The sequence below is a fragment of the Crinia signifera genome, chromosome 9, assembly GCF_055691185.1.
Source record: "Crinia signifera chromosome 9, ASM5569118v1, whole genome shotgun sequence".
In the NCBI taxonomy this organism is placed as follows: domain Eukaryota; kingdom Metazoa; phylum Chordata; class Amphibia; order Anura; family Myobatrachidae; genus Crinia; species Crinia signifera.
Window position 1 is genome coordinate 19,431,208 of NC_139225.1, and position 26,023 is coordinate 19,457,230.

Genomic DNA, 26,023 nt, shown 5'->3' on the forward strand with positions numbered 1-26,023 from the left:
TAATTCCCTTCTATGTATATGCAAATATTCCATAACCAAACCCATTTGAATATGTAGTAATTGTGGGGGTGCGGAGAGGGATCTAATATGATCCCTCTCACAGCACAATATTAAAAGAAGTCCCCAGGCATGGGTGTGGTATGACTGGCCGACGGTCGTGATCCCAACGGTCAGTATACCGACATCGGAATCCTGGCCACCAGTACTCAGACAGGCGGAACGCAAAAAGCCTCTTGGTGGCTCACTTCGCTTTCCAGAGGTTCCATTCTCCCCCTGTGGGGGTCGTGGACCCCCATGAGGGACAATAGCCCCTGTTGGTCGGGATCCCGACTCTCGGGCAGTTGAATAGTCAGGATTTCGGCCGCCGGCGAGTCATCCGGCACCTATTCTCCGCACCCGAGCCCCACAGAAATGCAGCAAAACCCCCAAAAACTGGGCTTTTACTGCATTAGCCCTTTAGTACATCCCACCCTATGTGCGACTCAGAATAAGGCTTGGAATGGTCACTGCCATTCCCCAAAAGATGCAGAAATACACCAAAAACAAGAAAAGTTCTGTGTTTTTTTTTTTTTTAATAAAACAATATTTCAAACAAAAACAGAATGAAACCTCTAATTCCACAGCTGTAAGATATCTGTTCTGCGAGTTGCAGGCTTTGTGGCCGCACTGTTTATACAGGCCTCACCCCTCCGGCGGACACATCTAATATGGCCGTTGGGGGGAGAGAGACGAGGGAGCTAGAGAATGTCAAAAATGTGCAGATTTCTCCTAAAGAGGGCTCTTGTCTCGTGTATATTACACCAGAGATATATTCTACAAATGCTCTTAAAAATGTCCCCCTATGATCCACACCCTTTGTATAGGTATTGCTGAATTGCTTAAAAAAAAAAAAAAAAAAAAAAAAAGCTTTCAAATAAAATCAAACCTAAAAACAACCATTTTTCTTGTCAGAAAAAAAAATGGGCAAAATGATAAAAAAAAAATAAAAATCAAGAATTCCCCCCATGTTCTTTGAGTGTTTGTCTCACTGGTTAGAGAACACCAGTGTCTATAATGCACAACATTTTTTTTCTAACTAAGGGGTGGTCATTCTAATTAAGGGGTGGTACATTGGGCTTGAGTCAATGCTTACCATCTAGCACTTTTCAATGACCATAATGGCAATATATATTTGGAGTTTTGTCCCCCTGCCATTAAAAAACAACAACACCATTGTGCTCTGGAAAATGTCCCTGTGCACCTGCTCGGTGACCTGGATCATATGACCTTGTTGGATGGTCTGGGAACTGTGACAGTTATTTGCAGCCACCCACCAAGCAGCCATTTTTCATATCCTAAGGGGGTGAAAAGGGGTAAAATGTTCCTCCCAAGAAACCTCTGCCCAGTTACAACCAGGCACAACAGCTAGTAAAGTTGATTTTGGCTGTCATGTGTAGGCATGTAGAAGATTAACTTTCGTTACCACCTGCTTACATCCCGTGGTGGAATATTGCTTGTCTTCTATAATGTAATATTTTAACTGTCCTGCCAGGTTCTCGATGTTGCTATTGTCCGGGTAGAACCCTTCCCTGAGTAGCTCGTCCAAGAAGCAGTTTGCAATGTGGCTTTTTTCCAGCAAGGTGAAGGGAACGACTTCGGCAACATCCCAGATTGTATGGTGTTGTCTCAGGGAAGAATGTATGATGCGATGGAGCTCCTGTGGGACATCTAGGACATCGTTGGAGGCATTCTGAAGAATAAACCTGGTGACCTCATTGCCACCTATGTTGCTGATTAAGAGGTGGATGGCATTGAGATACTCGTTGCTTTGATTTAATTGAAAGTAACCTTTCAACATGTCCAAAAGGGATGGGGGCATAAGCTCTATTTCATCGTATATGAAGACTGGGATCTTCTCATGGACTTCTGCCCGGATGACCATGTCCGTTATCATGTCTGCGAGTTCTATCTTGCAGTTTGCGATGTCGCTGTCCTTTGGACAGTTGTGCATCACGTAATATTGCAATACAAAATCATTGTCCATGACTGATCGAAAGTGTTTGGCCAATAGCCGGCCCATGTGGCTTTTGCCCACTCCGCTAGGTCCATTTAACGAGATGACCAACGGCTTATTGTGGCAATGAGTTGCCAGGTAGTCCTTCAAGAGGTCCATTATTTTATCAATGGCAATCTTTTGCCCAAATACTTCCCTCTGCATGGTCTTCTCCAGTCCATCCAGTTCATATTTAAGGACATTGTCATCCAAATTCTCAATAGCGTTCAGGATCTGAAAAATAACGATCCCGATGAAAAGGATGAGGCATCGCTTGGCTTTGCTCTTCTGTTCTATCGGCAGATATTTTCTACCGTTTCCTGGGTACAACACGGACCTGGACTTCCTGCGCTTTTTCTTGCGATTCAGATTACTTAGGGCAACTTTCTCCAACGTTGGCGTATCAAAATTAAAAAACTTAGGGGTCGCAAAGCTTGAGGACCCATACACCAATCTATCAGTGGACAGCTGTCGGCGAAGTAAGCAGGTTTTGGAGTTGTCCAATGTTCCACCAGAAAGGTCCAACTGAAGATGATTCTTCTTCATCATTCGGTACTTCCGGCGTATTCGGATAGCTGCACGAAGCGGAGTGACCAACGACAGCTTGTGTTTTGGGCCCGAAGCCTCTTGGATGGGCTCCATCTCATCCATTTCGTAACTTTACCGATGGTTTCCAGCTTCTGCAAAATAAACCCCCAAAAATCAGGGTTCAAGTTGTTCTGTAATAAGGAAAAAAAAAAGATAATCAATAATTAAATACAATAAATAAGTTTTGTTACACAATCCACACATTACAGGATGGCAGCCAACAAGGCCCCAAAACATGGATAACCAACATTAGATTTTAAATTTGGTCTTGAAAAACACATTTGATCTCCAGCACCAATAAACTGAAATAACCAATGTTGTTATATTAGGAGTAAGGCCAGATGCCAGGCCTTTATGGACCATACCATTGTCTGTATATACAGAGCAAGCGAGAAAATTTTGTGGGTATATCATCAGTATGGTGGCCATTTTGAAGTCAGACATTTTGGATGTAACTACGTACTAGCACGGCGCCCAATTTTTTCATCTTATGCCATTGCATCACATGCCATATAGCCGCATACGATGCGATGTAATGCAATTTTTATTGTATAAGCACCCTAATTGGTGCTTACGATGTTAAATGCACCCCCACGCCACCCCCACTATCAACGTGAACCCGAAGTGCGGCGAACGCAGCGAGCACACGAGGGGCGGCGGTACGCGTCCTCCGACCTTTTCATACCCCCACTATCCACGTCGCCGTGGAGTTGATCTTAGATAGTGTGGCGAGCGCAGCGAGCCCCGCGAGGTTATGCATATTACTTTACATCGCTGCACTCGCCACACTATATAAAATCAACCAATCAATCAGTGGGGGTATGAAAAGGTCGGAGGATGCGTACCGCTGCACTCGCCACGCTTCGGGTTGGCGTTGATAGTGGGGGGGCATTTAACATTGTAAGGACCCATCTGGGTGGTTGTACAATAAAAAAAATCGTATACCATCGCATTATATGCCATACAATTTTTTATTGCGCAGCATCGCATACCATATTTAGTCTTATGGTATACAATGCGATGGGCGCCGTGCTAGGAAACAAGTACCTGTAACTTTTTTTTTTTTTATAAATCGGAAGTTATCATGTGACATCAAATAGATGCAGAATGTCATAAGAAAAACAATGGTGTTCTTTTCAACAAATCTTTATTCATTCTCGAGTTTTAAAAGATTTTGTTTGTTCACTAGAGAAACACATTCAAAGGTGTGTGCACAAGGTATATGGTGTGCGCACAAGTAGGTCTTAATCTGGTCTGGTGCTGCCAACTGCAACTGCTCCCTCCCCTGACAGTGCATTGTTTTCAATGCTGAGTTGCAAATTGTATCCACCCCAGGTGTGCACTTGTGGGGGGTTTACTGTTGACCAGAATGCACCCACGGTGAATTGTTTGCAGGTATTAACAGAGCAGCAGCTGTTGTTGCTTAAACTGTAGCAGTTTTTGGTCGTCCAGTTTACCAGCAATTGATCCAGTTTCTTTACACTTGGCAACTGCACTGTATATAAAAACTTGAGAATGAATAAAGATATGCTAAAATGAAGAGCGCCGTTGTTTTTCTTATGAAATTCTGCATCGCTTTGATATGCCTTCCCAATTCAAAAAATTTCAGATGGCGCACTTCAAAATGGCCAGTATACTGGTGACTTACCTTAAAAAGTCCCTCCCACTCCCAGATCATATGTGTGGATCACTCATTTCCATTTTAGAAGGGTGTTTCCACACTTATGGACCTGTATTTGCATCCCAGCTGACACCGGCATAATCGACGCACAATGCCGTTGACATTTGCATGTAATCCCAGTTACATTATGTTGCAGCTCCTGTGTCGGTGACCTGGAGAAACTTATTGACAATGGATTTTTTCCAGCTGTCATCCCGTCACCGCCCAGGCCTGTCCCAGCACATCGCTGTGTGCGGATAGAGTTAATTCCGCACAAAGGAACCTTATCAATAAAAATGTACGGCCGGCGCCACATATGACAGCAGTATTCTCCAGAAACAGGAAGTCACGATTCCACCCGCGGCGATATACAGTATAGTGGTAAGGAGGCACTTTATCTTGCAATAGCAGCAGTTTGTGTCCACAAAGAGAAGTGAGGACATCGACTCTGCCTTTTGCTTGCAAAATTACCAACCACAATTCCTAGTTTATGCTTCTGTCTAGAAGGGGCCTACATGCGGGGAGATGAGCTGAGCGTTCGCCGGGCAATAGCGAGATGCATTTTCTGTTGTAGTTGGCGCTGCTCATTCAGGATTAACGCTAGCACTTTATTTTCTACGGGCAGCGCAAATGCCTTGAATGTAATGCTACCTATAAAGGTGTGGGAGAGAGAAAGACAATCTAACTCATCCTATAAAATGACAGAAGCTGATTGGCCAGTACTTTTTCTCCCTCTACTTTATCTCTCACCAAGGTTCGATAAACCTCTGAGCATTTAAAAATAAAAAAGTAATTTATATAAAGAAAAGCCTAAAAAATGAACTTAGTTCTCCGTTATTTCCATCAAAATGGCAAGTTTGGATTTTAGTCGTTTTAAGTTGGGCTTACCTGCAGCTGCGGATGTCGCCCTGCCCAGAGGGCCGGTCCTGGGGCTGCAGGGTGGTTACTGCTGCCGGAACCTCATATCTGCAGGGAGGGAGGAGTAACAGGTTATTAAAGGCTCAGACGAGGACACACACACACACACACACACCAGCCAGAGGTCGTCTCTCTGTAACAGACCTCAGTGACTCATTCTCCATCCCCTATCTGTATCCCTGTGTCATGTTTAGCCTTCCGTGTAACCCTCCCCCAGTACTAAATATTTGTGTACAGCTGTATACTTGTTACACAGTGGGTTAGCTGCCAGAGGATAAGCGCAGCCTCCCATAACAGCGAGGAGGATGCTGAGGATGCTGCAGGAAGATGTGAGGCATGTGTGGGGTCCCACGTGTCACTGGCCCCTCTTGTGGCCTTTTCACCCTTGTACAGTGCATACAAAATTTTGCAATGGAGCCCTAAAGTGACCCCCCCCCGGTGCACCACCAAGCGACTACCCATCCCCTCAGCGCACCGCCAATGCTACTACCCATCCCCCCAACACACCGCCAATGCTACTACCCATCCCCCCTAGCGCACCCCCAATGCTACTATCCATCCCCCCAGCACACCGCCCATGCTACTACCCATCCCCCCAGCGCACCGCCCATGCTACTACCCATCCCCCCAGCGCACCGCCAATGCTACTACCCATCCCCCTAGCGCACCCCCAATGCTACTACCCATACCCCAGCGCACCACCAAGCATCTACCCATTACCTCCGGTGCACCACCAAGCATATGCTCACTAGGTCGACCCTATGAAGGTCGACACATTATGTAGACACCTGAAATAGGTCGACAGGATCAGAAGGTCGACACAAGCATTAGGTCAACAATGGGAAGATCGACAGTCAAAAGGTCGACATGAGTTTCACTTTATTTTGCCAACTTGTGCCGACAGGTGGTATGTCATACCCTACCATCCACTACAGCATGGTGGGAGAATATAGTAGTGTGCCCAAAGCACTGCGAGCGGACGTGGGACACTCAGACAGTTCCTATGTCGGCATTTTGGGACATTAACAAAAAAAAAAAGTACACTTCAAGTGTCTACGGTCTGCCCACCACTGGTGCACTATGACTGATCCCCCCAGAGGTGCTGCTCAGATCCAGTCAATACTAACAGGGCATGGTTTCCAGATCTCCCTGCAGAAGCACAGGAGCATTCCGTACTGACTGATACTTCTTAAAAAGTTCCACAGGGGATTCTAATTATTTCACTTGTGACTCTGAGGAAACATGGAAAACATGGAATGCGAGTGTGCCCCGTGAACTGGGCCCGAGAAGCTCTGGCCTATAGTTAGGCTTGTAGAGCGCACCCACTGAAATGTAACATGCTATTGGGTCACGGTTTCCTAACTCAGTCCTCAAGCCAGCCGAACAGGTTTTAAAGCAGGCATGTCCAACCTGCGGCCCTCCAGATGTGCTAAAACTACACATCCCAGCATGCCTTGCCACAATTTGGCTATTAGGGAATGCTAGAATGATGGCAATGCATGCTGGGATGTGTAGTTTTAGCACATCTGGAGGGCCGCAGGTTGGACATGCCTGTTTTAAAGGATATCCATGTTTGATATCAATTTGATTTAACCATCAACATCCTTAAAACCCGGACTGTTAAACGGAGTTTGGGACATACGCCGTAAAAAAGGTGTGCGTATTGAGATCACAGCTATTATATAAGGAGTGCTATGGAAACAATAACTGTAAGGGTTTGGAGCAAATCCAGCTCCAGGCTCCTCATTTGCACCTGGATCAACCATATTTTGCATGTAGGGAACAAACATTGTGCTTCCATCCAGCCCACATAGTCCGGGCCACAGACTCACACAGAAACTGCAATGTGTAGTATATGTACAGATGTTCCCCCTCACTAGGGTGACCAACTCATCCCTTTAATCCGGGACACATTAATTACACAGGTTCTGTGGCTGGCTTTCAGCTGGTTTTAAACTGCCACACCTCAAGACTCCATTTCACCTGGTTTTAAACTGCCACAGAACCTGTGTAATTAATGTGTCCCGGATTAAAGGGATGAGTTGGTCACCCTACCCCTCACAAACACCTCCAGAATACACCCCCACCTCAGCTTGTTAAATTGATAAGAAAGGAGCTGGCAATCATACATGACCATGGAAGTCCAGGAACAGAGCATTTTCTCCCGCATGCAGAGGGTCAGGTAGGCAAGTATGAGAATACTTCACCTCACACCTGCAGTATATCCCCACACACAGCAGTGCACCCACACACTTCCAGTACACCCCCCTCCCCCACAGTAGCAATATATCCCACCTCACACCTGCAGTATATCCCCCCCCCCCCCACACACACACACAGTAGCAATATATCCCACCTCACACCTGCAGTAGTACACCCAGGGCCAGATTCAGCGGCGTAACTATAGCACCGCAGCCCCCGCCACCGCGGGGGGGGCGCTGTGCATGTGGGGGCGCCGGGGGCTGCGGTGCTATAGTTACACCCCCCCCCCCCCAATCCCCTGCAGACTTACCTATCTCGCTGGTCCCGGCGGCTCCGTTCTTCTACTGAGGACCACCACAAAATGGCGGCCTCCATATAGCACACAGTACTCTAAAACTGTCTGCTGAATGGGGGCGGCCATTTTGTGGTGGTCCTCAGCAGAAGAACGGAGCCGCCGGGACCAGCGAGATAGGTAAGGCTGGGGGGGGTGCTTGGCAGGGCGGCGCCCCAAATGTAGCTACGCCACTGGCCAGATTAACAATGGGGTGGACGGAGCTGCAACACCAGGCCTCCACATAAAAATAGGCCCATCATCATGATCACCAGTGTTTGAGTTTGCTCCCCACCACCAGTGCTGTGCCTAAACACGTGCAAAGGGGGCCGTGCGATCGAATGGGTCAGTCTCCTAGGAGACAGGGCCCCGTTTTTCCCCTAACCCCTCTCAACCATAAGGCCGAAGAGAAAATAGGGAACGGTGGGTCCTCTTCGCCGAAGCTTAGAGAGACCCTCATTCCTCAACCCCCGGAAGGGTTAGGACGGTGGGTCCTCCGCACCCGAAGGTTTGGAGAGACCCTCAGTAGACTTCCCTCCGCATTGCGGCTCGGGGTCGTCCTCGGGGGGCACGAAGCTCTCCCCAAAAGGCGAGAGCTTCGGCACATTGGGGAAATGGAAGGCCCGAAAGGGTCGACCACACTACCCAAAAAAACGTGACAAAAATAAAAAAAACAAGGAACGTGAAAAGTGACGAACGTGAGAGGGGAAGAGAAATAAATAATAAAGGACCCTAGCCAGAAGGCCAGGGTGGGGGTGTGAAAAATTGTCCTACCCCATCCAAAAGGACGAGGTGAGGACGTGCAGCGCTAACCTAGAGGGAAGTGCGCAGTGCTAGTGCATGGTGATTTTAGGATCACCCGTGCATGTTCGGCACCCCCGAGTTTCCCCGGGGGCACAGTGCAGCCTCGGACTCCAAGCAGCCGACTGATCAGCGTCCGACCAAGTGTTTCTCCGTCTCAACAGCAGGCACTTTCCAGCCCCTGGCATGGGAATGGGTACTCCACTGGGCTTTTCGAAAGACTCCCTTAGGGGCTGCACCCCCCTCGGAAGAGCAATCTACTCAGTCCCAGTGTTTCTCCGCTCCCAGGGTTAAGATACTCAGCCAGACTTTTCACCACTCCCAGGCAAAAAAAGAGGGGTCCCCCACCCTCCGCCCATCAGAGCAGCTACTCAGTCCAGCCTTTCTCTATTCTCTGCCAGAGGCCAGTCCATGCCCACTGATAAGAACAGATACTACACTTGATCTGAGCCAAAAGGCCGAGAAGCGATCACCAGTTAGACACCAACTGGCCACATGGTTGGCCATAAATAATAAAATTGCATATCTGTTTTACACAATTTTATGCCATTTTTGTACTTTTATATATTCAGGGAGACACTAGGGCTTATAATTAATGGGTACTACATGCCCATCGGTCTCACCTGCTTTACATGTCATAATAGGCCCTTACACATTTCCCGCTCCAGCCTCATTAGGGGCCAAATGTATCAAGCTTCAAAAGTGATAAATTGGAGAGTGATAAATAACCAGCCAATCAGCTGCTACCTGTCATTTTTTTAAACCCAGCCTGTGACATGGTAGGTAGGAGCGGATTGGCTAGTTGTTTATCACTCTCCATTTTATCACTTTTTGAAGCTTTATACATCTTGCCCTAGGACCTTAATCCAGCCCTGAGTACACCCCCTTCACACAGCAGCAGTATACCCCTCCCCCACACCATACCTCCAGTACACCCCCCACACCTGCAGCATGCCCCCTCATACCTCCAGTACACCCCCCATGCCAGCAGTAGCAATATATCCCACCTCACACCTGCAGTATACCCATACCTACGCGTTCCTGCATGGTTTTATCTGCAGTAGGTGGCTTTATGCATGTCTATTTACCTACAGATATGAATAATTACACCAGGGATATCCCTGCAATGTGAGGACTATGGGGAATCCTGGGTCTGTGTGCCGGCCATTATTACACAAATGATAGTAATGAGAGAGCTCTCAGCTTACCTTCCTCCCAGGGCCAGCAGCTGCTCACACTCACTGCTGCTGCTGCTCCGTCCTCTCCTCCTCTCACCCTTATCTGCTGCTGGGGGGGGGGAGCCGGGCTCAGGGCGGGGACAATGCAAACTTCCCTCTGTCTGTTTTTCTGTTGTTCCATTCCAACTTCCAGCAACTCCTGTATTTCCCCAGGCATCTCCCCTATTAGTGCACACTCCAGGTGTGAGCTACTGTATGCACACAGGGCCTTATTCTAGTTCACTCTTTCTGACAAAATCCTTCTTAGATGGACAAAACCATGTGCACTGCAGGGGGGCAGATGTAACATGTGCAGAGAGAATTAGATTTGGGTGAGTTATTTTGTTTCTGTGCAGGGTAAATACTGACTGCTTTATTTTTACACTGCAATATAGATCTCACTTTGAAGTAAAACCCCACCCAAATCTAATTCTCTCTGCACAAGTAACATCTGCCCCACCTGCAGTGCACAGGGTTTTGTCCATCTAAGAAGGGTTTTGTCAGAAAGAGTGAACTAGAATAAGGACCACAGTGTCTGAGTCCCCAATAGTGCACACTCCAGGTGTGAGCAATGCACACAATGCCTGAGACCCCAATAGTGCACCTTCCCCTACTAGTGCACACTCCTGGTGTGAGCAATACACACAGTGCCTGAGCCCAGTTAGTGCACCTCCCCCCACTAATGCACACTCCAGGTGTGAGCATCGCACACGGTGCCTGAGACCCCAATAGTGCACCCCCCCCCCCCACTAGTGCACACTCCAGGTGTGGAAGCCATACACACAGCCTGAGCCCCCACTATTGCACACTCCAGGTCTGAGCAATGATGCAGACAATGCCTGAGCCCCCAATAGTGCACCGCACCCCCACCCCCCCCACACACACACACACTAGTGCTCACTCCAAATGTTACAAGTACACACAGTGCCTGAGTGGATATGGTTACTAGGTTAAAAATAGAAAGGTCAACAACTAAAGGTGGACATGCATCAATGTCGACACACTTGATTGTCAACATGGGGTTAGGTGGACAGCTTCATTAGGTCAACACATGCATTTGGTCGACATGGGGTTTTCCACTAACCCCATGTTGACCTTGATGCTTGTCGACTTTCCCCTTGTCAACCCTATGGTGCATACCTGTGCCTGAGACTGGTACATATTTTAACCCTAATCTCCTACTGTCCTGTAGAGTGTAGGCTGCGAGCAGGGCCCTCCTGCCTCTGTGTCTGCTGATGGACGGTCTTGCTTTGTGTCTTATTGCCTAGTGCTGTAAAGTGTAACGTAACATGCTGGCACTAGATAAATAAGGGGAGACGTGCGCTGAGGGCGTTTGTTCTTTCACCATTTTCTAAATAACAAAAACTGATAACATATTAAAGGGGAAATTACCTCTCTCTCTCATATCCGGGAGCCTGTCCCTTGTTAGAATGTCTGGCTGGTACATTGGGTGAGATGTACTAACCTTTGGAGAGAGAGAGAGAGGAGGTGGAGAGAGATAAAGTAGCAGCAAATTGGCACATAACTGCTGTGTGACAGGCTGCATTTGAAAAATGACAGGAGCGGATTGGCTGATACTTTATCTCTCTCCAATATTTATGCCATGGTTATATGATGTAATGGGAACACAATAATCTTACAATGCTGGCTTCTGTGGTGTATAGTTCCGGCCCTCCACCAATCAGCATGCTGATAGCTGTTCACTGTCTGGCTGCAGGCTGCAAGGCAGGTAGAAAATGCTGCACTCTAATTGGTCGATAGCTTAAGCCCTCCACCAATCAGTATGCCGATAACCATTCACTGTCTGGCCATAGACTGGGAGGCAGATAGAGAATGCTGCAGTCTGATTGGTGGATATCTCCAGCCCTACACCCTGATAGCCGTTCACTGTCTCTCTGCAATCCGGGAGGCAGGTAGGGAATACTGCACTTTGATTGGTGTATAACCCCTCCACCATTCAGCATGCTAACAGCCAATCACTGTCTGGCTGTAGGATGGAAGGCAGGTAGAGAATGCTTCACTCTGATTGGTGGATACTGTAGCTCCCTATACTTATACAGGAACAGACCTTGCACCTTCCAGATACCCTGAGGCAGTAGAAGAACATTTGCAGGCACATGGAAATAACAAACATGAGAATATTTTCCACAGCTGTTCATACATGCACTGTCTGTTATCACTCCGCTCACTTATACCCCTTTTACACCAAAAACCCTGGTCGGACCCTGGTCTTTGAATGCTGGAGTATCCAGGGTCTGACCCTGCTTTATACCCCATTTACACAGCACTTTGACCTGGGTCGGACCTGGGTCTGCACCATTTACACTGAACCTGGGTCAGCCCTGCCTTAAATAATATTTTATATATATATTTATAGAAAAATATATATATATATATATATATATATAAATATATAATATATAGAAATATAATATATATATATATATATATATATATCAGGGCTGACCCAGGTTAAGTGTTTTTTTTTTTTTTTTTTTTTAAGGTGCTGGGGGTGCCGGAGGGTACCTGTCCTGCCTGCTGTGCTTGGTGTACCTGGGGGTACCGGGGTGCTGGGGGGTGCAAGGGGTGCTGAAGGTACCTGTCCTGTCTGCGGTCGGATCTCAGCGGAGAAGATGATGTGCGCCGTTGCTGTACCACCCCCCCCCCCCTCCCCGGCAGACGGTCCCTGCGGCGTGCGGCGTATGGAGTGTCAGTGGCGGGGGTCCCTCTGGCGCATGGGAACTAGTACTAGTTCCTATGCGCTGGAGGGACCGCCGATACTGACACTCCATACGCCGCAGGGACCGGCTGCCGGATGCGGGGGGGGGGGGTGATACAGCAGCGGCGCACATCATCTTCTCCGCTGAGATCCGACCGCAGGCAGGACAGGTACCCCCAGCACCCCTAGCACCCCCGTACCCCCAGCACAGCAGGCTGACAGGTACCCCCCTCTCCTCAGCAGCCGCAGGGACCCCCCTCCTCCCGCAGCAGCTGGGAACATCTTCCCCAGCGCTGCACGCTGTGGACCCGCTGCGGGTGCCTGCACCCGCAGCGGGACCATTTACACCGACATTTACACGGGTCCTATCCGTGTTCTACCCAGGTCAGGACCTGGGTAGAGGACCCGTGTAAATGGAAACGGATACCCCCCATTTACACCGCCGCGGATCCGGGTCTGACCCGCCGCTGACCCGGATTTTTCGGCGGTGTAAAAGGGGTATTAGTATTATGCCCGGTACACACCAGGGCGTCCCACTCACGATGCACATGTTTTGTCTATTTAAAACTCGCTATGTATGATAAATGGTGCTGGATCCAATCACTTCCCAACTGCCATTTTTGAAACCCAGAACAGTTAAGAGCTGATTAGCTAGAGCAGTGGTTCTCAACCTGGGTCCTCAGGACCCCCCGATAGTGCACGTTTTCCAGGTCACCTGACAGTTGCACAGGTGCACTCATTATTCACTGACACATTTTAAAAGATCACAGGTGGAGCTAATTATTTCACCTGTGACTCTGTGTGGAGAACTGGAAAACATGCACTGTTAGGGGTCCTGGGGGACAAGGTTGAGAACCACTGATTTAGACTCGAGCATCATATTCAAGGAGTTTTTAAATAGCTAAAACTCATTGCTAAACGGGCCCGTATTTCCATTAGATTGTCCGTGACTTTTTTGTTATCGTTTAAAATGAGGGAGTTTTTTAGGGCCTCACCCTGTGCTACTAATTGTTCTTCGGAAACGCTATCACACTTACCTCAGAAACCAAACGGCATCACAGGTTTTTCCAGATTCTCTGGAATTCAGAAATACGGTTCATAGAGGAAACACGTAGATTTAAGGTGGCCATACATCAGAAAGATATTGTACCCAATCATACAATCTCAATTGATTGTAAGATGGATTGTATGCAGATTGTGCGCACATCTTATGTACACAAATCATACAATCCATCATCAGATGGATTGTATGACTGATTGTATGATGGATTGTATGCAGATTGTTTGCACATCTTGTATACACAATCATACAGCAGATGGATTGTATGACTGATTGTAAGATGGATTGTGTGTAGATTGTGTGTCCAAAAACCACCAAGGACTGCCGGGGATTTCAAGGGAAATTGTACACAATCATGAGCACAATCGATCTTAAGATCGATCTTTCTGATGTATGGCCAGCTTAAGGGTGGACTAAATTAGAGCACAAGATTGCTGGATACCAACAATATATTATGAGGTCAATTTACTACAATGGGAGTTGTACTGAAGAGGGGATGTTTCCCATAGCAACCAGTGAGATTCTATCTATTAACTTCTAGAAGGTGCTAAATAAATAAGTAGATTGGTTGCTATGGGTTACATCCCATCTTCAATAAAACTCTGATGTTAGTAAATTTGGCCCATAATGTGTGGAAGGGGCTGTTAATGCTTAGTCAGGGGAGTGGGGAGGATAGGGTACTTCAGAGGGTCAATAGGTTGGCACATACTATGTGACCAACGTGGTCAAAAGGTCAACGCAAGCAAAAGCTCCACAGGTTGACACATGAAAAGGCTGACATGACTTTTTGCATTCTTTTTGTCTTTAAGTTTTTCATATTCTACCATCCACGTGAACTCCGATTGGGGACGGTAGCCAGCAGCGTGGCGGCAGAAGCGAGCCACGTGAGGGGACACAATACACGTGCTCATGTTTCAACATCGACTACAAATGAAATAAGGGAAAAATCGACCTTTCCGTTTGACGACTTTTTTTCTGTCAACTATTTGCATGTGTCGACCTTTTCCAGTGTGGACCTTGAGCATGTCGCACGTCCCAGCCACCTTGCCAGCGGGGACATTCTGGCGAGCCCCAGCACTGGCTGAGGGGCGCTCTATCTGTACAGGTACCTGTATTTTGCAGATCTGGGTCCTGCCGGGCCGGACCCGGGTGTTACCACTGTGCACAAATTTCAAAATGAGGCAAAATGACATCTTCCGTCATCGGATATTGGGCCTGATTCTGGTTCACTCGCAAAATAAAATTCTGTCTTTAATGGACAAAACCACGTGCAGTGCAGGTGGGGCAGATGTAACATGTGCAGAGAGAGTTCTATTTGGGTTATTTTGTTTCTGTGCAGGGTAAATACTGACTGCTTTATTTTTACACTGCAATATAGATATCAGTTTGAAGTACAAACCCCACCAGAATCTAACTCTCTCTGCACATGTTACATCTGCCCCCCCCTGCAGTGCAGTATAGTTTTGTCCATTAAAGAGAGTATTTACTTTTGCAAGTGAACCAGAATCAGGGCCATTGTGTCTTGGATTCTATAAAAGTCTGTCCCTTGTGGTTACAGCTCCGTTTCGCAGAGGACACTGGAAGGTTAGGGTGGGCTGTGGGGTGCAGCACTATGTCAGTGTTAGTGAAGACCTGTGGGTTGCAGCACTAAGGACTGTGGCCATAATTCAGGTTGGCTCAGTAAGCAGCAAACATCGCTGCTTACCAAGCGCTTGAGAAGCGGCCCATCCGGCTCTGTGTCTGCCCACACCCACCCTCCCTGCAGAGAACGGCCCAGCAAGTGTGTAACTGGCTGAAGCCGATCGTTGTCGGGGTTTGCATGTGCGCAGAAATGCGCTTGAGCAAATCCCGACCATCGGGGCTGGGGCCGAATTCGGATCACTACAATTCTGAATCAGCCCCAGTGTCAGTAAAGAGCTGTGGGATGCAAGCAATGCTATCTAGAATGCTCCCTGTATTGTACAGGGGTCACTAGAATGCTCCCTATATTGACAATAAATCGGTAGAATGGTGGAATGACTTCCATGTATTAGGCCTAATGCTTCCTTAGCAAATGGACAAAAGCATGTGCACTGCAGCTGGGGCAGATGTAACATGTGCAGAGAGAGTTACATTTGGGTGAGTTATATTGTTTCTGTGCAGGGTAAATACTGGCTGCCTTATTCTTACACTGTCCTTTAGATTTCAGTTTGAACACACCCCACCCAAATCTAACTCTCTCTGCACATGTTACATCTGCCCCACCTGCAGTGCAGCTTGGTTTTGTCCAAAAAGCAGCTTGGTGATCAGATCTGAATTAGGCCTATTGTACTGCGGTCACTAGAATATGTTCAAAACCCTTCGTAACAGGCTCGTCACCGAATAATTTTTACATAGGGCACAAGTCACCGCAGGCGCCGCAAAGCCTGAGACTTACTCTGTGCTGTGAAAAAAAAACAGGAACACCAGGCTGAAGCTCTCACACCCTTCCCTAGCCGGCTCGGTACACCAGCGTTTTCCCTGACACGTCTAGCGGTTTTCTTAACACTCCCACGTACGTATGCGCCGTGTATCGCTGTGCGAATTCACCGCCATGGAGTCAAACCTTCAGCTTCTTATTACTAGATCTGGAGACTGCAGTTTCCTTATTAGAGATTATAGAGGAAGTCTGTTTGCAGAGGAAACAATTCTAGATCATATTGTATACAGATAAGGAGAAGCGCTGTGAAAATTGACAATAGCCAGGAAGAGCACACGTACCAACAACTGCCTTCAGTGAGGCACTAGCACTAGCGCGCGCTGGGTGGGGGGGGGGGGGGGTTCTGAGTTCCAAGACACCCCCCATGATGACCCACGGCTGATGTTTGGATCTCCTCCCGATGTGACTCTATGCCAAGAATCGTGGGTCAGTCAGTGGTCAAGGGATGGAGCCAATATTACATGACTGTCATAGAATTGCATCATATTGGCCATATCTGTCATATCCTAATGATGTAACGGATGACAGCTGATGATAATCGGTCATCTGTCATTCATACAAATTGGATAAACCCGGGTAGTGATGCCCATGGGTACGCCCAGCATTTCATGGGCTTTCAGATGAAAATGTTGAACGTTCTAATGGAAATGGGCTAATGACGTGGGTGCTGGGGGTGGGCAGCTGACATCACTGCATGTGAGCTGCATACCACCCAACTTTGATGGTCCTTGAAGAGGGTCCAAAAATCAGGGGGCGTGGCCTATATGCGTGTCTTCACTTGAGGCCACGCCTCTGTTGTGATGCTGTGAGGGCATGGGCGAGAGACTCTGTGAGCCTCTAGCCATGCCTCCAGCCCCCCTGGCTGCGGGAATAGACTTATTCACCGCTGCTCAGCAGCCGACAGGAAGACTCCCAACAGCCCCAGCCACCATCACCGCCCCCCCTCCCCACCCCGCCCCCGGACATGCAGTCGCCGGACATGGGAGGTATGCTGCTACCGGCCATATTAGGCCCATAGGCAAAAAAAGTATTTGCAGCAGTGCGGGCAAATTCGCCCTGCGAAGAGGACGTGGGGTGGCGGCATGTGCAATTGGTGGGCGGGCTAAAAATGACACGCAGCGCTGCGAACTTTGCAGCGCTGCGTGTCAAGCAGAATTGCCCCCTTAATGTCGAGCGTATGGCCAGGATTATAGCAGGACATGGGCAGCGGTGCTGTAGGGCACAGTGCCCAGTACACAGATGGTGATAAGATAATAGGCGGGGTGTGTGGCCAGAGTAATAGGGCAGCGGTGCTGTAAGGCACAGTGCCCGGTACACTGATGGTGATGAGGTAATAGGCGGGGTGTGTGGCCAGCGTTACAGGGCAGCTGTGCTGTCAGGCACAGTGCCCGGTACACTGATGGTGATAAGGTAATAGGCGGGGTGTGTGGCCAGAGTAATAGGGCAGCGGTGCTGTAAGGCACAGTGCCCGGTACACTGATGGTGATAAGGTAATAGGCGGGGTGTGTGGCCAGCGTTACAGGGCAGCGGTGCTGTAGGGCACAGTAGACACAGCCCGGTGAGTCCCAGCACAGAGATGATATAATGATGGCTGATTTGCCTGTGACATCACCTGTTTTGTATAATGATCAGCTGACCTCTCATATCTGCTGTTCCTCTCAGCCTGTCACACTTTATCAGCTGTGTGTGTATGTGTGTGTGGGTGGGGGGTTCCCTGGGCACCCACACCCCACACATGCTGCACCCATTTTGTGTAATACTTACCCCTCTGAAATCCAATGATGTCGGCAGCATCACTGCGGAAATCAATGGTAAAATGGCCGCATTTGCCATAGATCACCAATGGGCACATGATATGCCAGGCCAGCATTTAAATTGGGCCACCCGGCTGTGATGTCATTGTCAGGGGCTCTTGTGTCTGAGTGAGTCGCCCATACACACAGGTAGATGTACTCAGAAATATCAGCCATGCTGCAGGGCTGACATCATGGGGGAAATTTACTAAAGGAAATTTGTAAAAAATAGGTGTATTTGTATCCAGAAATACACTTATTTTTGACATTTACTATCCCGAAAATACGGCAATTCGTATTCGTATTGATAGCACATCAATACGACTACGAATTGCCGTATTTTCGGGATAGTAAATGTCAAAAATAAGTGTATTTCTGGATACAAATACACCTATTTTTTTACAAATTTCCTTTGGTAAATTTTCCCCGATATGTCTGTGTTAGAATGGGACAAAGTTATATTTCCACACAAGTTGAAGATTCCAATTTAATAAACAATATATATATTCAGTATATGTATCAAAGGACTTATCCATGTAACATATTGTAATTGCAAGCTACTATCACCTGTTGTCATCAATCAAAGACTACAGCTCAATCTATTTTGAAGCCTCATCAGCTGTTGCTGTCCATCGAAGAGATCGTGAAGTGAATGTATAGCTTAAATGAATGTATAGTTACAACATGTTTACGTCAGAGAGCCGATTAGAACTGCTGACCAATACTAAATATGTTCTTCCATATATGTAATGATTTAAATAAAGGTAGTTAGCATGATCACCATATATGAAAGCACCCCCATACTATTTGTGGCCGTAGTAAGTTTAAAAAAGTATAAATTGGATGATGTGACGACAGCAAAGGGGGAAGTGCTGGGGGCCCGCCCCTCACACTATCCTCACATTATACATGTCCTTGGCTGCTGTGCTGTGCTGTCCTGTTCTGTCTGTCTAAGCAATATTGTATAATATATTACTTTGGATAAATATGTAATTACGTGTCATTTATTTATCCTCAAAACTTAACAGTGGATTTATTCCCAACTCATCAATGGTGACCTCCGACGGCTGCTGCCTTCTGCATTGGACTGCCTGCTCCATACTTATATGTGACTTTCCACACAAATAAGGTAAGCGTACCTTTTATTTACTGTAATGTGTTTAATAAGTCACGATGTGGGGAGTAGGTGGTCTAGTGGAGAACGGTATGTAACACGATATATGTTATATCTTATGTGATATTGCTTATTCTTATTCTAAATTGGAAAACTTATTATAAAAACTGTTACAAACTATTACAAAAATAATAGGCTGTTAATAAGGAATAGATTAATTTAATCACAGTGTGTGACAAAAGGTCAATTGTCACTGTGGTTCACGTTAAATATTAGGGCTCTTGTGTCTTATAATATTTTAACGGTTCTATGGTTTTTTTTTTGGAACACTAAAATTAAGTTTTAAATAGATGTAATTTAATCGCAGTGAGTGACGGGAAGTCAGCTCTAATATGTGATAGGTACAATGACTATTGTGTCATAAAATATAAGCCTTTCATTTGTACGGGTTCTTATTCTGGTTCATATAAGTCTTAGCAAGAGACGTCTTGCTCGGATATTGAACTGGATTGTTCTGAATATGGTAATTCAGTAATCATTTATTAACTAGATCAAAATTATAGCCTATTCTAAATTGAAGTAACATGTGGTATACAGTTTTTTTAATAAAGCAAATTAAACTAAAAAGTAACTGAAGTAAGAAGTGTTAAGATAATCATAACAGGTTAGAGATTAACTTGGCTTAAACTTAATAAAATAATGTACACTGAGAGCAATTAAGAATAAAATTAAGTATCTTAAAAAGACAGACAGTATAAAAATTCAGATAAAACATGCCAACTAAAGTAGTTACAATGAAATTAAAGTTTTTTAAAATCCTAGGAATACATAAATGTGTGCCCAGATCAAACAACATGATCTGAGAAAGTAAATGTTTGGTTTACGCTCATGAGCTCAAAAGTAACAAACTAAAATTATCTAAGAAATCTTGACATAAGTTTATGTCATGTGTCTAAAGTAATTTGTAATGTTTCATGTGAATGCCTAATTCTTACGTATGCCTTTGTTTGATCTGCATTTGGTGAATTTTACTACTTAACTGTATTTAAACATTCAGTAAGTGCAATGTTTTAACATTTGAGCATGTACTGATCTAAACAACTGCATGTGAGAACTCAGGTCAAACAGGTCACGGTGCTGCACTATTTTTAGTACCAGTGTGTGAATTGAGTGATGTCTCTCTGTGTTAAAGCATGTGACATCTGTGCACGGAAGCTGAAGCTAGCTGAACACCATTCTGTAAAAGCGCTAAATTTGAAAAGTTTTTTTTCTTTTAGAAATCTGATCAGTATCTCATATTGTATGTTTAATTTGTCTTTGAAACCATTATGTGACAGTAACATTTGTTTTTTCTGTCTCCTCAGTCAAGTAGAAATGCGAGCTGACTGCTATTTGTACAGTTACATTATGTTTGCAGATAAGATATTTCTTATATTTCATTGATTATTTATACTAGAATTTTTCCTTAAAGCAAGAAATATGTGATATGTACACTAACACACATTATGTGTGCATTTAATTAGAACTGACAGTACTTAAAAGTTCAGTGGTATAATTTTAGACCATCGCTAGTGTAATGACTTAGTATACAGATTGCTTAGAATGTAAAAACAAAACACGGATTACAATTGTTTTTCATATATTATATTTCATAGCCTAATATGAACACTTTTACAAGCCACAGAGTGGCTCATTCCTGTTTTGGGATTTTGTTGAAATTTTTATGTTCTGTGTTTAGTTTGTATGTTCTCTCCAGATAAGTTTTCTGGGTTTTGCCTTATTCATTTGTCATTATTCTTGTATCTGTGAGCACAGCTGCTCAGGTGTAGCTTGTGAACTTTATAGTCTGTTTTGTATCAGTTGTGGGTTAAGTCAGTTTTCCCATTATCAACTCATAGCCTCCACTGCGGTTTTGTTTATAACAATAAGTCCATGTTGCAACGGAGTTTGGGCGAACCTAATTTGCCCTTCCAGCCGGGGCGACTGCAGGCGAAGACTAGCATTGCAAGCTTCAGTGGACCACTGTGGGGGGATAATATTATTATTATTTTATGTATAAGGTGCCACAAGTGTTTTATAGCACCTCAAAGGGCCCAGTCTAAGGGCTTCAGACTAAGTAGAGCTGTTGAAAAATCACTACCAATCACAGCTTGACCGATAGTTGTAATACCGCTTCCTCGCAAACATCGATACTAGAATGAATGTCATAGCCTATATTGACAACTGTGGTATGCAATCTCTTGATTAATTGGTTTATAACTATGCTAGTGGATTACACGCTAATTGTTTTTAAATAAAAATATGTTTCTTAAGTGTTTTGTTTGCTCCATGGGCGAACCATTGTGCAAACAAACAGGGGATATATGTAATAAATATATTTTTAGTTTTATAATGACATAACTGCTGCTGTGCAGTTTTCAATGTTTTATTTTGTTATACAATAACCATGCACATTCAAATAATGGTTATTTACAGAACACAAATGGGAAAAATAATGTCTAAGTATTATTTAATAAGTATATATGCCTTGATAAGATTCCTTGTATGGTCTGCAACCGCAACATACAGTATTTTAGTTTCGGATAATGTGCAAAGTTAATTTATTTTTTGTGTTTCTAGTTAGATCAACTCTTACCAGAATCCTGATTCAGTTGGAACTGTGTCACTACAAAAAAACCAGGGTGGAGCTAGTCTGCCCCAGAAAGGTGGCTATTAATGGCGAAGTCTAAGACCTGCGCAAGTTCTTGCTGACACAGGATATGGTAACGGTCAGAATTAAAGGATACTGTGGTTTTACTACCTCAGTTGCAGAAGCACAATTCAGGTTGAAGTCAACTTCTTATAGACCTGCGAGCCAGAGCAAGGGTTAATTCTGTGCTCATCCCAGATTAGCATAACATCTGCACCACTGACATCCACATTTTAGGGCTTATCATGTGTGAGACATTATTGATTATATGTTATTAAATGTTTTATAGATAAAATCCAAAATATGTAAATTATGAAGTTAAATCTACAAAATAGTCAGACAGAAAAGATTTGCCTTATGCTACCTCATAGAAACATCTAGACTGCTAGTGGGGATAAGACAGTAAGTATTTGCACTATACAGAGACAATTATTAAAAGTTATTCAGTAACAATAGTATCCATTATGAAATGGAAAATGGATTATCTGCTGATATAAGGATTGCAGAAGTATTTTACATAAAATCTATTGTGTGAAACATTATCCTATGGTCAAAAGGTAGTTGTATATGTATTAAAGAAATATTGTCTTATTTCAGAGCGACTATTGGTAAGTGTGGGGAATTGTGACCTGTTCACAGACTACACCTCAGGACAATAGTGTGTGCCGTGAAGATCACGTGTGCTCACATATAGGGCAAGCCAGAACCCAAATTTGGGTTATCCGTCAAAACAGATGGAAGGTAGAATGGAGAACCGCAACACACACAGTAAGTGGAATACCTATCTAGGGTCTTGCAGGAGATCTGAGGTAGGAAACCCAGTACTGTAGCACATTGGAACTCCATGCTCTAAATAAAAATAAAAAATACATGTAGAAAAGGCAGAAAAGGCTGTCCAATCCTGGAGCGTGGTTGTGAGCGATGGATATTCGGTTCAAGTTTCCTGGTATTACCAATAGCTTCTCTAGTCTGTGTTCATTGCACATAGCTAGGGTTACTGACGTAGATAATGTTACACAAAATTAGATTTACTATAGATATAGATTACATTGCTATAGTTTGAGAATTTACATTGTCTCAATCACACTAAGTGATTATAAGTACAATGGCCTTATTGTCTCTGGAGTGCAACATACTACTGAAATTAAATTAAATGAAAAACATCTTTGATTAAGAAAAGCACAATAAATATTCGATATTATAAGTGAATTCACGATTTAAGGTTCAATGAAGAGAAAAGTAATTTAAAGCTAATGACACTGGTTTAATGTGTATAATAGTCTAAGATATTAGTCGACAGTCTATTTATCATATTCGTATTGTTCCTACATACTGACAATATTACTAATATCCACTGATTGACTATATAATTGATACAATGATGAAAAGATAGGGTGATAATTAACAATTTTCTTTTCACTTACACTTAGCTGAACATATGGTATCCATAAGAAAGATGATCATTTATAGAGATAATTCTATATTTTTGAGACCGATAATTATACATTAAGGGATGAAGCTGATTCTACAGAAAGAAAACGCATGGGTTTATTCTAAGTAAGATTCTTAGTAAGATTCTAATAAAATGGTTTATGAATCAAGACAATAGGTTACACGATTATTAATGCATTGTGCTCCAAGATTACAGAAGTTTCTCTGAGTACTTCAAACTGATCATCCGGATCCAGAGATGTCACCTGTATCTAAAGAAGTCCTGTCAACTATAAATCTTCATTTGTGGGAAAAACAGGAGGAACTGTTAGAATGGGACAAAGTTATATTTCCACACAAGTTGAAGATTCCAATTTAATAAACAATATATATATTCAGTATATGTATCAAAGGACTTATCCATGTAACATATTGTAATTGCAAGCTACTATCACCTGTTGTCATCAATCAAAGACTACAGCTCAATCTATTTTGAAGCCTCATCAGCTGTTGCTGTCCATCGAAGAGATCGTGAAGTGAATGTATAGCTTAAATGAATGTATAGTTACAACATGTTTACGTCAGAGAGCCGATTAGAACTGCTGACCAATACTAAATATGTTCTTCCATATATGTAATGATTTAAATAAAGGTAGTTAGCATGATCACCATATATGAAAGCACCCCCATACTATTTGTGGCCGTAGTAAGTTTAAAAAAGTATAAATTGGATGATGTGACGACAGCAAAGGGGGAAGTGCTGGGGGCCCGCCCCTCACACTATCCTCACATTATACATGTCCTTGGCTGCTGTGCTGTGCTGTCCTGTTCTGTCTGTCTAAGCAATATTGTATAATATATTACTTTGGATAAATATGTAATTACGTGTCATTTATTTATCCTCAAAACTTAACAGTGGATTTATTCCCAACTCATCATCTGTGACCAACGCGTTTCACAGACATATTGGGTGTGGACATGAGCTGATGTATACCGATATATCGTCTGTCAGCTCTACGAGCGATATATCGCGTAGTGTATAAGTGCACCTTGCATAGCTTGCAGGGACAGTAGTTCTTTATACGATGTCCATGGGCGGGATGCATGATGCATTGCATTTCAGAGTTTTGGCTGCATTTTTAACATGGGCACATGCCTCCCATGGAAAGTTACCTCACTACATAGTGGGGAAACACTTCCGCTCACTGAAGGCAAACACAGAACGAATGAGAAGGAGCTTATTCCTGCAGGCCATTAGAGCTAGTAATGAGACTTTCCTTCCTTCTACTAGACCTACCCCACACAATCTCTCTCTCTACACTATTCCTCAGCCGATCTACTTATCCTAACGTAATGTAGGACAGTTGTATAAGCATTTCACTACATATTGTTCTATGTATGACTTTGTCTGTGACAAATACATTTGATTTGATTTATATTTAGAATGAGAACAGCCATTTCAATGTAGACTGATAATAAGGGTGTGGTACGGGACTCCGACAGTCGGGATCTCGACAGTCATTATCCCGGAGTCAGACCGCATGGCGAGCGCAAAAAAGCCCCTTACGGGCTCGCTGCACTTGCCACGCTGCGGGCACGGTGGCTCGCTATTCTATTCTCCCTCTATGGGGGACGTGGACCCCCCACGAGGGAAAATAGTGGGTGGCCGTCTGTCGGGAACCTGACTGTCGGGAACCCGTCCGGCACCCTGATAATAAATGCAGCGGCAATTATTAATACCTAGGCTCCTCAATGTCCAACATATCAAGGTATAACGGAACACCCAAAAATACTGACTCACTAGACTTGCCTTTGGTTGCTGTGCGGATTTACACTTAGCAACATTGCACTAAGCAACATTTGAATTTTGCAACGCTTCCACAATGTATTGCAGACTTTTGTCAAATTCTACGCCGGCTCACCAATCATTCCGTGTTTTGTGCCCAGAAATTGTGTTCTTAGCCGTACCCCAACCACACAACGTCCCATTGACATTCATAGACAATATAATACAATATGGATTTACAATTATTCTGCGAATGGCATCTGACACAGCGCCAAAGCAAAACTCGCCAATTGCACCTCTGCAATACATCCTGTTGTGGTGCAAAACTGCACTATAATGTCATAGATTTATCGATTCATTTGTCGACCATTTGCTTGTGTCAACCTTTTGCATGTGGACCAGTGGAGTTGACCTCCTAGATGCTGTCAATCCCTATGATTTACAACCATGCTATGAAGACTAGGACTATACAGCTTAGCACAGGGCTGGGCAACACCGGCCCTCCAGATGTTGATGAACTACACATCCCAGCATGCCTTGCATCAGTTTCAGCATGGCCACATAGCAAAACTAATGCAAAGCATCCTGGGATGTGTAGTTCATTAACATCTGGAGGGCCGGTGTTGCCCAGCCCTGGCTTAGCAGCAACAATACAAGACGTGTCCAAACCTACAGCGCAGGCTGTGATCTCATTATGTCCTGCAGGAAGTAGTACTGTGCACCCTTGTTGCTGTGCACTATCTAGGCTTCAGGCTTTACATACCTGGAAGGTGCTGGTGAAGATTCCGGAGGTCCATGTCTGGGGCATTGGTGGGCCTGCGACAGGCTGTGCACTGGAGACTGACAAAGAGAGGAAACCAAATTCACCTCCCCCTGCACCGGCTTGCACTGAACTCCTGCAGCAGCTGGGCTGGGATAGCTATTTAGCGAGTCCCAGCCTCCTAAGGAATGCAAAGCCCTCCAGAGGCTGAGAAACTCAAGGACCTATAAAGTGTCGGATACTCTCGTGTGGGTAGAGGTTTCAGGGGATTTCCTGAGTATATGTGCGGTATATCGGGTCGGTCGGCTTCACAAATATTTCCAATATTTTGTGAACACACATTCCCTGAATTTTTAATTTGCTCAGTTTCCATATTTCAATGTACCCTGAAAATACAGTATTGTAAGGAGATAACCCCGTACACTGAAGTACCATCATTTGCCTACTTATTATTCTACAAAATA

The 26,023-nt window shown here is 44.8% G+C and overlaps 1 protein-coding gene and 1 pseudogene across 2 annotated transcripts; both read right to left on the reverse strand.

The window, feature by feature from the left end:
• Nucleotides 1-541: 541 nt before the first annotated feature.
• Nucleotides 542-25,689, reverse strand: TOR4A (torsin family 4 member A). 2 transcript variants are annotated; one of them, XM_083161293.1, is made up of 3 exons: nucleotides 25,563-25,689; nucleotides 5,169-5,246; nucleotides 542-2,751 (listed from the first exon to the last, which is right to left on the reverse strand). In XM_083161293.1, the coding sequence occupies exon 3, from the start codon at nucleotides 2,681-2,683 to the stop codon at nucleotides 1,427-1,429; it is 1,257 nt and encodes a 418-aa protein (XP_083017419.1). In that variant the 5' UTR covers nucleotides 2,684-2,751; nucleotides 5,169-5,246; nucleotides 25,563-25,689; the 3' UTR covers nucleotides 542-1,426. The 2 variants fall into 2 exon arrangements, with proteins under 2 accessions (XP_083017419.1, XP_083017418.1); XM_083161292.1 differs by lacking the exon at nucleotides 25,563-25,689 and adding an exon at nucleotides 9,741-9,822.
• LOC146039974 (U2 spliceosomal RNA) lies at nucleotides 8,867-9,002 on the reverse strand (annotated as a pseudogene).
• Nucleotides 25,690-26,023: the final 334 nt, after the last annotated feature.

Coding starts and splice junctions, on each gene's coding strand:
- TOR4A (XM_083161293.1), bottom strand. CDS start 2,683: ATGGATGAGATGGAGCCCATCCAAGAGGCTTCGGGCCCAAAACACAAG.